At 37.0% G+C, this 13,474-nt stretch overlaps 2 protein-coding genes across 2 annotated transcripts; one reads left to right on the forward strand and one right to left on the reverse strand.

Moving 5' to 3' along the window:
- Positions 1-959: 959 nt before the first annotated feature.
- Positions 960-8,289, forward strand: LOC120339636 (selenide, water dikinase 1-like). The gene is made up of 12 exons (XM_078116158.1): positions 960-1,105; positions 2,216-2,336; positions 2,517-2,636; positions 2,994-3,097; positions 3,346-3,495; positions 3,571-3,683; positions 4,087-4,280; positions 4,902-5,114; positions 5,558-5,662; positions 5,821-5,936; positions 6,503-6,733; positions 7,486-8,289. The coding sequence occupies exons 2-12, from the start codon at positions 2,264-2,266 to the stop codon at positions 7,561-7,563; spliced, it is 1,497 nt and encodes a 498-aa protein (XP_077972284.1). The 5' UTR covers positions 960-1,105; positions 2,216-2,263; the 3' UTR covers positions 7,564-8,289.
- Positions 8,290-10,647: 2,358 nt separating this feature from the next.
- LOC120339422 (methyltransferase-like protein 27) lies at positions 10,648-11,766 on the reverse strand. The gene has a single exon (XM_039407546.2). It carries the CDS (start codon positions 11,534-11,536, stop codon positions 10,946-10,948), a length of 591 nt encoding a protein of 196 aa, XP_039263480.2. The 5' UTR covers positions 11,537-11,766; the 3' UTR covers positions 10,648-10,945.
- Positions 11,767-13,474: the final 1,708 nt, after the last annotated feature.

Raw genomic sequence — 13,474 nt, forward strand, 5'->3', positions numbered from 1 at the left:
GCTTCTTGGCGTAGTTACCCACCTTCGTACCCATATATTTAAGCATCTCTCCCTTGAAATAGGTCATCAAAACGGTTCCATTACATTTGAACCCACGTACATTTGAACCCATGACAATTGCACCTGTATGCTATTGCACCTATGGAATTTTTTTTGTTTCACGGATAGTTAAACCCATACTAACCCTAACCCATGGGTTTTAGCACCCGCATATAGATTGAACCCGTGGATATACGCATGGGTTCAAATGTACGGTCACCCATCAAAACACGCCAGTAGATGCCAAGAATTATTGGTTGAACACAAGCTGAAATTTCTTAAATAGGCTACAATACGTTCTAACTGCTGATCGGCCTAATAAACGTGCTGGCATCAATTTAATTGAAATAAAGCAACGATTTTTCTATGAGCCCGGGTCATATGTCATGTAACTGTTAAAAACCTTGCAAAAACAGTGAAAATTAATGCTGTTCCATCCAGCTAAGTTTTCAAAAGTCGTATTTACGATCGCCCGGTTGGGAGCTTCGCCTGTATATACCGTTTATACACCCAATTAAAATATATATTCATATTTAATATTACTTCTGTAGCACTATAATTTTTTTCAGTGGTCCCTGTGCATTACCCTGAGGTGACTTACCCTGGCTTCTGAGAATGAGAGTATCACTTTTCTTCGGGGAAACTCTCCTAAAAACTCCTCAACACATACCAGTCGTCAGATATACTATTAAATTTAGTAAACTTGTTAGCATCATAATATAAATCGTGATTAACTGAACATATATGGCGCATAGATCAGTACTCTTCGATGCATAAAACCTCGTATAGTTCGATTTTGTGTAAATCTGCTAGAACAGCTAATATCAAAACACTACCGTCCCCCTCCATACCAGACGATGAACAAACCCTAGGATAGTGTAGATCACGTTCCAACCTCTATGAGCAATATGATTGGTTAAAGAGCTAGGAAATGCATTGTGGGTTGAAAAAGCGCACGTGAGGAGGCCTTTCCATTTTCGACGAAGGAAGGTCCTGGCTGGAATATTTGCACCCAAATAAATTCAAGCGGTACTCGGTGTTCAACGGGATCACCATTTGTTAAAAAGTAAGTGTGTCTGCTGTTTTAGGGTTAAGCATGGTTAACATTGGTTTGTAATGTCGGTTTGTTTGGCAGCGCAGGCCACATTCGGAGACTGCTGTTTGGAGTGAATATAATTAACGCTCTGACAGCTCCGACGCTTTAATTTATCCGTCTGTCGTTTGGCATGGATTTCTGGACCTCGTTATGGACGGCCCATAAGTCTGTGTTGGATAATACCGTATGCTGATAATGGTCGCAATGCGGAAGTCACCAGGCAAGGTTGGGGGTGCGCAGGGTTTTTATAGTCTGTATCGTTGAACGCTAGACACATGCCAGCATGCTGACATGACCATGAAACTCAACTGCCACACCACGGCACCACCAAATCCTGAAATCTACCAAATTAATACCGGTATTACTAGCGCATGCGTACATTTCAAGTATTCAAGGTAAGTCTGTAAGTTGGGTTTTTTCTGGGAGCGCTGGTGACAGTCCAGCGTCTTGCATGACCATTTTCAAATAATCTTATTTCTGTAATTTCGGTTTACAAACTTTTTGCTGCGCTAATCAGTCGGCCCAGATGTTTCTTCGCCCGTCCCCTCGTACTGTCATACCGTACCCCACTTTTGCGGGGTCTGGTACCATAGTCATACAGTACAGTTCGCTGGTCAAAAGCACTATTATAAGTCAATGTGAACCTACTCCACCAAAATCAAGAATGTACAGACACTAGACGTCATTATTATTCACCATATTCACAACAATTTACGATGCCTTGTTCTAATATTGTAGTTGTGTGTTGATTGACAAATCCATTTGTTAGGTAATTCACAATTGGATATTCATGATATTCACAGCCAGGTTTCCACAAATTCGCAAGGAATATTTGTTCCTTACTGGCTTTAAACTGATCAGACTCAAATGCTGTTAATCAATGAAATATGACAAGTTAGAATAATCCCCTAATAAGGATGACTGCTATTCAATGATTGTATAGTTAAATGTCGCAAGACACATGCTCATGACGTGAATCCTGAGCTTCATGCAAATTCTTAAAAGTTTCAAGTTTCTCTTTTTGATGCTTCTACACATCTTTTTGAACAAAATTCTAATATTTAACATTTTTTTTTTCAGCAGCTCTCTATCCATCGCAAAGCATAGACAATTGTCTATATTCACCCCATGGCTTTGCGATCAAAGTTTGATCCAGTTCTTCAAGGGTTGGACAAAAACTTCAGATTAACAAAATATACTAGTAAGTAAACTTCCATTGTGTTGATCAATTTTAAGTCAACATCGAAACCGAGTATCAAATCAGTAAAATGCTATGGAATTTTATGCAATTCAAAGCAGGAGATATCGGTCTGTTTGAAATAAATTAGAATCCGTAGATTTCAATGTCTATTCTCTAATAGCTAAACTATTATATTTGTAGGTCTTCATGGCGGAGGTTGCAAAGTGCCCAATGATGTTTTGCATAAATTACTTGAAGACTTGGGGCAATCACAATACAAAGAAGAGCAGTTTATGGGAGGAATGATTATGCCTCGTCTGGGTAACTTTTAACTAATGTTTTCTAAATATCCCAAAAATCATGGTAATTTCATTGAGAATTAAAATTACCATGATTTTGAATTACAAATGAATTGAATGAATGAAATTTTATGATCCTGAAAAGCGAAGCACATTTCTTTTGAATCAAGCTTTATTGGACACCCAAGTTGTTTCCGTTCTTATTCCTGTTTCTCTCATTTTCGTTACTTTCAGTCCTGTATCTGATAGGTTTCTAACTATCCGCATTACATTAATTTTCTTGGTATTAGCATTTACTTGTTTTAATTGCCATTTGGTATTCCATTTAGAAATTAGGTAAGTTATCATTTTTGTTTTTGAATATGCTTGTATTTGGCAGGAATTGGCATGGATACTTGTGTGATACCACTAAGGTTTGGAGGTTTATCGCTTCTACAAACTACTGATTTTTTCTATCCATTAGTCGATGATCCGTACATGATGGTAAGTTGCAGCATAATAATTCACTTCAAACGTTTTGTTCAACTGTTAAAAGAAAATATTATTGTCAACTTAACAACAGAGGGAATATCATAAGTGATCAAATTTAATAGTTGAAACTTTTTTCCTTTATTTCGAGCATGGAATGCCTCTAGTACAGCCTATATCACGTCACATCCAGCTAATTTTGTTTTTAGATAGATATGATGAGGACCGTGATTTACAGTGACTGTATGTTTTCATTTTTACAGGGCAAAATTGCATGTGCCAATGTGTTGAGCGATATGTACGCCATGGGTGCAATTGAATGCGACAATATGTTAATGCTGCTCGGTGTTAGTTCAAAGTTTTCAGAAAAGGAGAGAGATACTATTGTCCCTCTCATCATCCGTGGTTTCAGGGTAAGTCTTCGAATACTTGCGGATTTCGTCACAGTCAGTCACGGAATTGTGAATTTTTAAATTTTATATTTAAAGGATTGTGCGGAAGAAGCTGGAACATCTGTAACTGGAGGCCAAACTGTCTTAAATCCATGGTGTCTTATTGGTGGTGTAGCAACTGCTGTTTGTCAACCTAACGAATACATAATGTAAGTTTTGTATTGTTATCATTTATCCAACTGTTCTTACGATAGCAAAATTGACTTTTTAGTTATACATTTGTTCTGTTATTCATTTTGCTATTTAGTATTTATTTTATATGATATTCATGTGTCGTTCGCTCCGAAGAAGGTTATGCGCAAGTGGCCACTAGTATGTAAGGGGCTATTTTTTTTGGAATAACCAGAATCTTCCTAGTTTGACATGGCCTACCCCGTGTGAGTTGTAGGGCATGGGATTTGAACCAGAGATTTCAATCTGCGATGTCATCCTAGCTGATTCTAACGCTAGTGGGCTACTGTGCTCACATTCTTGTAGATTATTGACTATTCCTTATTTCAATTTTGGTTAAGTTTTGTTCATATCATTGGTATTGTTTTTACCATTTATCAGGCCAGACAATGCAGTTCCTGGTGATGTTCTGGTATTGACAAAACCACTTGGTACACAAGTTGCGTGCAATGCTCATCAATGGTTGGAACAAGTGCAAGATAAATGGAACAGAATAAAACTTATAGTTACAGAAGAAGACATTGAAAAGGCATATCAAGATGCAATGTTTATTATGTCTCGACTTAATAGAACCGGTAAGTAATTTTTCAAAAACTATTATTCTATAATATGGAAAATGTTATGCAAACTTGTCTTGCAGTCTTTAAAACAATAATGCTCTTTATTAATGATGCCACCTAATGATTTTATGTTTTGTTATGTCACAATTAGTGCATAATTTTGTAAGCGGAAAAACCAGATGTGATCTTAATCTCATCCTACTATTTGTAATCAAGATCACCATCGGTAGTAAAGCGTTGTGCATAACTATGTTAGCATCGCAGGTTACATATCGTCGTTGTGCCGTACCTCTTTGTACTGGAATTTTATTTGTATATTTCATGTTTGTTGTCCTACTATAACGCAGCAGTCCTAAACTGCAGTTGTACTTGTTGGGGTGCATGTCTCACATCTGTGTCTTAGGCCAGTAAGATCTTGAACATTTATCCAGTCTCTGTTATACCGTTGGATTATTATGCAGATACTATTACATTTTTTGAGGCAAATTAATATGACTGAGTGATGCTGAACTGGATATATTCCTTGCCGCCTGTAGGCCTATAGAACCTTGTTTGCAGTGATGGCATCAAAACGCTTGATAAAAAAAAGCAAAACGTTCAATTGAGATTGATTGATAATTTTCAAATTATTTACAGCTGCTCAGCTCATGCATCAGTATGGCAGTCACGGTGCAACTGATGTAACAGGCTTTGGAATACTCGGCCATGCTAAAAACCTTGTCAAACAACAACGAAATGAAGTCAATTTCATCATTCATAATCTACCATGTATCAACAAAATGGCATCTATTGCCAGAGCATGTGGGAATATGTTTGGATTATTACAAGGCACATCTGCAGAAACATCAGGTATGTTTTTGAATTGTTAAAAATAAGATGGTATGATATGGAAACCTGGATCATTGCCCGTGCAACTGTTGAAAGTAAACAGTGTTGGTAATTCTGACTTTCATGAGTGACATGAGGAAAAATCTTCATGACACTGCTACAGTTAGACCGACAGGACTTTTAATATGTTTAAAGTTATTTGCCTTCTCTGGTCAACCATTGCCATAACTTCAAGTAGCAACTGTGTATTTAGAAACCTAATATTCACTGTATTTTTCAGTGTGCTAATGATTGTTTCTATGCCAAATTGAGAAATGAGCAGCCATTTATTCCAACTGAATTCCTTGACTGCCATAAATATTTGCAAGTTTCAATTAACAAGTTTAAATAAACTTTTTTTTTCAAACTAGTTACTGGTATTTCCATTGTTTGAATGTCAAAATTGTATTGATGTGTTTTATTAGGCGGTTTGCTAATCTGTATGCCAAGGGAAGATGCTGCTAAATATTGTGTTGAAATAAAAAGAGTTGAGGGGCATCAGGCTTGGATTATTGGCGTTGTTGAGAAAGGTATGTATATTTCATTTGATGATACTTTTACTGACTGGCCCATTTATCTAACATAATCCACATTGTTATGCCAGTGGATGGAGTACATTGTTTGGATCCGTAAGCGTGAGTGAAAGATATATACAAATGAATTAAAATTCTATTACTTGCTTCTGTAGGTGATCGAACAGCTCGCATAATAGATAAACCTCGTGTCATAGAAGTAGAGACTTTAGAAGATGGAACAGTGCAGAGTGTACCGCCGACATCGACTCCTAGAAGAAACTCAACGCAGGTATGTGATTCATTGCCTGTGATAGATGAAACTGAGTAATTTGCTATTGTAAATACATTCTGAAACTTTGGAAGCTACATTCTGGAATTTTACTGAGTAATTAATAAGCCAGTATTGTCAATTTGTCATGAATGGGTACCAAATGGCCAACATATATTATACTTGGCCACAGGAAATTATGCCGTAGGAAATCTCACCACATAGGAAAAATCGCCGCAAGAGCATTTAGCTGTAAAACAAGTATTTGTGATAAATTAAGAGCATACCCTAAATAAACCTAACTGTTTTTATCACAAATACTTGTTTTACAGCAAAATGGTCTTGCAGCGATTTTTCATGTGCTGAATTTTCCGATGCGGCGAAATTTCCGGACACGATTATACTTTTTAGATAAATTTTTACTATAACAATTTTGAAACCAAACGAAAATGAAATTGTATATCTATGCTATGCAAGGAACACAGTTTTCAACTGTTACTACATAACTAGTCGACGCATAATTGTATATTTTTTGACGAGAATTACCTGCATATTTCAATTCTCACTCATGTTGCATTTATCTGCAGCTCAAAACGCCTATATCACCACAACTTCAACAACATCATAGGCTGAACAATCAGAAATCACTTGAACCACCACATAACAGATTGCCAACTCAGATCAGTCAATCACAAGTACAACCCACTAATAACCATCATATATCCCATCCAAGTGTGACCAACGCTGCTACAATTCAAGATCATCATATCGCTCATATTGCAGACGTGTCTCAGCATGAAACTGTACAGATGCAGCAGGTTTGTTGATTGAATATAGGATAGGGTTTACATATTTATCCCGGGGAGAGGAAAGCCTATGAGACGGCTTAAGCCTGTGGAGAACGTGGCCGGTTACCAGTCCATGTTGGGTATGTGATTAGTTATTTGTTTTCGCCATAACCGACCAGCGGTTACATGAACCAGCAATCCTCTCGCACGTAACTGTCCCCACATGGGAGTCGCACCTGCGATGCCCCGCAGAGCAATCAGAGGTGCGTGGGCAAGCGTATTCCTAACGCTTAGCACGATGCGCTACGCCACCGAGCCATTTAAGTATGATAATATGCAATTTGGGTATACTAGGCATATAGACGGATTTTCTTTTGCAATGGGATCAATTGATCTACTTTGGTTCATCTATCAATCAATATTTTATACACATTTGGCAATTTATAATGACAACTATTTTAAAATATTATCCCATTGAACTAAATTTCTTTAATATTGATATTTTGATAATTTTGTTTTGATATTTTTAAAATGTAATCAATTGATAAATAGATCTACTTATATAATATGCTCTTCATAACAATATCACCTTTAATATATATATAAATTCTAATTTACCTGACCTGATTTGTTCATTAGTATGTAAGAAACTACTAACCCCATGAGACCTTTAACAATAAATATCGGAGATCTAGAGAAGGATTGCTCTTTATGTAATACTTAGCCCTAATTAGTTTAGTCCCACATTTCCATTTCCATGTAAAAATTTCCATGTTTTCCAGGTTGGAGTACAAGATTCTCAGTCGTATCATCAACAACAAATACAGCAGCAATCCCAATATCGACCGCATCAACCTTGAGAAAGCATTGTGATATATTGCAGATGACGCCTAGCCTGGCACACTTTTTCTGTTGTACGATTTTAAGAACTTTAAAATGGGATGAACGGATCCACGTTCATGGACACATACCACGGTCAGAATATTGGGCATTATACTGGCTGATGGATGATTCCGTGTCACATGTCTGTGGGTACAAATAGTCATAGATTATTTTCAACAAAGAAAACATGGAGAAATATTATGCAGCAAGATTAAATGAATCATGTATAGAAAATTACTGCGTTATGGAGTGGATCACTGTATAATATTTGAAAACAAAATGAAATGTTACATTCAACAGTTTGGTAATGACTTTTAGTCTAGTGACGATTGCCAAACTAATCATGGTATCAAATTAAATGGCAAAAAGAAACATGGCTTTAGTAAAACTAGCCATGTGTTTGTGCTTTGGACATTGGTTTAAATCAATGGGGGTCTCAGCTGTATTACAATCCAGGGTTGTGTGGATATGAGTGCAATATGGATAATGGAGAGACAAGCTACTTCAACTTTGAATAATTATACAAACTTTCAGCTTTTTAGTCCTGATTTTTGCTTTTTCAGTAATTACCAATACTGTTGCCTAAAAAAAAATAAATGGTTTCGTTGGTAAATGTTGAGGATGATCTTGTTTCATATGAGGTGCTGTTTTAAGTGTTGATAATGAGTCGATTAATTCCGCTACAATATACTTTTCATGTAATATTTTTTGGACTTTTTATGAATGATTGTGGGCATCATGGCTTAGCAGAGCCTGAATTTTTTAGGTTGTCATTTGTGAGGCGATTCATCATGATGGCCAAATATGGAATCATAATTAACAATCCATGGGTCCCACAATTTGCTATTCAAATCCAGTAATATTTGTTAGTATGTGTATAGAACAGTGTTTCCCAACCAGAGTCCGCGGAGCGTTTGAATGAGTCCGCAACGAGCCAGAAATTCAGCCACGTTGCGATTTACGTTAGAATTTACATAAAAAAACAAGTTTAGTCACATAACATTAATCGAGTCAATAATTACTGGTTACTGAGTATATCTGGGCATATATTCGAATATTCAACTATTAGAATAGCAATTTCCTATTTGAAAATTTGGTAACAGGTGATGCAATAGGTCGTTTGCGCTTAATCCGAGTATATCCGCGGGTTCAATCTATATGCGGGTGCTAAAACCCATGGATTAGGGTTAGTATGGGTTCAAATATCCGTAAAACACAAAAAAATTACATAGGTGCAATAGTATGCAGGTGCAATTGTCAGATTAAAATGATCACAATAAAATTAATTATAAACCATGGCGATGAATATGTATTTTTTAATTTACTGATATACTTTGAATATATTTTATTAAGTACTAAATCAAGTTGTACTTTCTAAAAATTCATAGTAGATAGTAGGATTTTTCTAACTGCGATAACAAATTCGCAAGATCGCAAAAAATGGGTAATAATCTAAGTATAATCGGGCAATATATTTTCACATTATTATGTTCACAGATTGCCATTGTATTTTAGAGAAGTAATGCTTTCATCTTGTCGTAATTCGACGCAACCGCGAATTATCATGAACACAATTAGGTTAAAATAGGAATACATCTTAAATTCTCGTCGTAAAATTCTGTTGTGTTCGGTTTTATTGCCTGTTTACACAGAGTATACGGTTGCAATAAACGCACCTTGAGTCCGCAAAGGGTTTCGCCGGTGAGAAAATAGTCCACGACCAAAAAAGGTTGGGAAACGCTGGTATAGAATAAACATCCAATGCCTCTTAGATTTGCCACTATTATTGTTACAGTTTAAAGGAGCATTTAGTTTATCCTACATACGTCCCGTTTTAGGTGGGACAGTCCCACTTTTCAACGTCTCCGTCCCGACGGGTCAGCCAAAAGTCCGGCTTTTGCGTTAAGCCAGTCAGCTTAATACACGAACGACACCAATTAGCATGTTCTCGATACTGTTGTTGCTGTGCAGCGTACCGATACTTACAGAAGGTGGATGCGTGGTTTTTGTTTGTTAGCGGATAATTGCTACAATTTGGTCAATGAAAACAGTCGGGTAGGTTTTAAATGTAAAATCTGTAAATTTAGAGTTGAAGAAATCATTGCTAAGGTCTTTGTGGACTTCCTGCTTTGAGCACAAAATAGGGTAACCCTAATTAAATGGATAATATAGAATGGCATTTACATATCTATTCTGGGGGAATGGAAAGCCGATTAGACGGCTTAATCGCATGGTGAACCACGGCCTCTCGTCCCGTTACCGATCCATGTCGGGTATGGGATAACTTAGCCAGTTATTTGTTTTCGGAAGCATGGATTTGATGGTGGAGGAAGCCATAACTGACCAGCGCTTACGTAAACCACTCTGCGGCGGCGAGGCGATTAACTATCATGAAGGTCATGTTCCCGGAAGAAAATACTGAATTTCGGGATCGGACCTTATCATTTTACCAACGCCCATATTAACATGGCGGATATGAAACTTGAATATTTGCGAATGAACCATAGGAGAGTTATTTGTAGGTTGTACTAGGAATTGACTGATCTGAGTTGGCAATCTGTTATGTGGTGGTTCAGAGGAAAACCAAATTGTTGGTGGTAGAAAAAATTCTTTTGTTCTAAAAAGTTAACTAATCTATTGTGCATTACTTTTTCCTTTTACGCTATTCTTCGCTTGCTTAGAATTAGAACACCACTGCTACCATTGCGAATAAAATTTGTCACACCACTCTTGGCGTGAGACAATAATTTTCGCATAGTGCGGAAGTTATTGTAGGATCGTTTGTCAGTCTAGACACGCGATATCCGGCACTTCATTTTTAAACTTTGGGAGCGGAAAAACTTGCATTTGTTACGTAATAATATGCTTTATCGGGTTTGCCCAGACTCAAATACTGTATGTGTTTTTTGCGCATGCATGGCAGCCTACTGTATTCTTCCTGTTGTAAAACACACAACTGGTTCGAGGCAATTTTGGGGGGTAATTCAATAAAATTCACTCAACCTTAGACGCGATCAACTGCTCGAGACGTGGCGATCGACGTGTTGGCCACCCCTGAACTATACGAAAGTCAAATGACGATATCTGAAACATTTCAGAAAAATGTGATCCTATGAATTCCGAAAAGCAGATATTTGGATTGAAATATCGGACCCGGGAGCTTGGAAAAATAAATAGCGCTATCGCGACTTATTTCACCAATGCATCCTAACAAGAACATCGGCCTCACATATACGCATGTTAGACATTAATTCTATATAATTTACTTAATAGCAATGCACGAACATGAAACAACGCAACATAATCCTTTTGTACCGAATACTGGCACATATGCAAGTATGCCTACTGTGCGAGTGTTACTCATTTTTTCTGGTAACAATAAATACAAGAGTTGAAATTTGAAGACGAATCTTCCTTCCTAAAATTCTCTGGTACAGCATCTTCACCAACTTCGAATGTATTTCCATTTACGAATAGTTCAAGTTCTTCAATTTCTCCAGAAATAATGAGAGATTTTAAGACCTTATCAACGGCTTTTTCCACTTCCACGTTGTATGTACCTTTAGTTAAAGCAAACACCATTATTCCCCCTGTTGTCAAAACTTCCAAGAAATTTATCAAAAGCTCAGGATCCAGATGGTTCTTGGTTATCCCTCCAGCACATAGTATTGCATCATATTTCAAACCACGACTTGTCATAATTGGCTTCCCAGGCGATAAAAATTGAGTAAATAATTCATCGTATGTCTCTTTTCTCCGTGCAATTTTAAGCATTTCTTGACTGCCGTCAATTCCATGAAGTAGGCCCTTGAAGGCGTTGTTTCGTAACAATGACCCAACTAGTCCAGTACCACAAGCAACATCTAGTATTTTGATGGATTCATCGCAACCTAAATATTTTAGCGCAATTCGCACAGTTTGCATTGGCGCGCTATAATTTAGAACTTTCATATCGGGATCGTATTTTCCGGCTCATGCATTATACGCGTCCATTAATGCTTCGCCGCCATTGTTTTCATCAAATACGTTATTGCACTTTCCTAAAGCCAGCGAAGCTTCGTTTTCCATTGTTAGTAAGTAACAGCCCGTAATTCTTGATATAAATTTTTAGTTAATGCTCTTTTACAAAAATAATAAGAGACAGATTAGAAAAATGTTACGATTGATATAGAGCAAATTATTTTTTAGATGGGAGCAGCTCGATTGAGTTTGCACCCAGTAGCCTACTTCTCATCCGGATATACTGTAAACCCAGGAGTACACAATGTATAAGAGTATACAATAGTTTACAATGTATCAAACCCGAAAAGTTCGAGCGTATTGTTTCCCAAACCTTTTTTATTATATTCCTTCATTTTCCTATATTGAATTCCTTTATTTCTCTCTCTCTCTCTCCATGGATAAAAACTCTGTTTTTGCTATTTGTTAAATCTCCAATGAACCCTTAGCTAGTGTTACGTGCATGTTGTACTCAGTATAATTCGAATAGTTTATTTGTATTACAATAATACTGATATACAGTCGCATATAATTTTATTTGTCATGATATAAATAGTAACTATACATACTATAGGTAGGGTTGGCAAGAGTATTTAAATTTTCTTGCTCTATGCCAGGGTTGTGCAGAGACGGCCCGCGGGCCTTGACCCGGCCCGACAAGCAATCTAGCGTGGCCCCTATCAACACGCATATGTTTTCATCCAGCATAAAATTCTAATCCAACAGTTTGTGTTTGAAAAGGCGCACACATGGATAAAAATACATGTTTTCTTTTTCCCTTGTCGTTGAGTTAAATCTTTTTTGTCGCTTTGCCCGGGGCACCTATTACTGTAGTCCGCATTCCCTTCTCTTGCCTTTACTGCCATTGTTTGTGTGTCGCTGTTAGAAGTCTGAAATTGGTTACATGGCCCACTGACAAAATGTTTCACACCTCTGCCTTTGCACTGGTAATTCCGTATGCGTATTTTCCAGTTTTTATCTTTTTGCATATTTACGTGAAGTATTACTTGAGAACCTGTCTCATCTTTATGTAAAGTTATATATTGTCGATCGTGATTCTATTTCGGCAAGGCACTGTGGTTTGCGACTTACCATATAAGAGAATTCGGGTCTGCCTTTTATGGTTTGTAGCTCACTCGAGGTGCTTTTCTGCAATATTTTCATAATTTGTGTACGATTGCTTCCGATAACTAAGACGGGGCACTTTTACACGTAAAACGAATGTATAATCAATAGAAAAGAATACAAGAACTTTCTCAGTTTTTGTGTTAGCCCATGCACGATAGTACGATGATACTTTGCAAGTTAATGGCACGTTATTATACCAAGTATTAATAAATTCGCGCAATCGCACAAACACAAATGGATTTTTGATACCTTTCGTTTAGCCGAAGTCAGGTCAATTGATCGAAATATGCTTGTCTGAAGAAGTCAGACCTCGGTGAGACGAAACGTTACAGAAATATATCTGTGTTAGTTTACAGGAACACTCTTGAAATAAATAGATTATGGATTGAATCAGCAGGCGATTTAAGATATAACTCAAATCACAATAGAGGTTCATTAACTGGAAGTTTCATTTTCACCTTATTTTTCAGTTTGCCATATTTACGCGAAGTATTCTTTGAGAACTAATCTCATCTTCATGCAAAGTTATACTGTCGATCATGATTCTATTTCGGCAAGGCAGATATACTGCGGTTTGCAATTTAGCATATACATAACCTTAACCCGATAAGTTTGTCCGTCGCTTATATAAAATTTAAATTGTAGCATATTTTTCAGTTTTCATCCTTTTGTTACACACCCGCTCTATGCCTTTGCACTGGTAGATCCGTATGCGTATTTTTCAGTTTATCTGTCTCATCTTCTTGTAAAGTTAGATACTGT

This window comes from Styela clava, chromosome 9 (genome assembly GCF_964204865.1).
Source record: "Styela clava chromosome 9, kaStyClav1.hap1.2, whole genome shotgun sequence".
NCBI classification, from domain to species: domain Eukaryota; kingdom Metazoa; phylum Chordata; class Ascidiacea; order Stolidobranchia; family Styelidae; genus Styela; species Styela clava.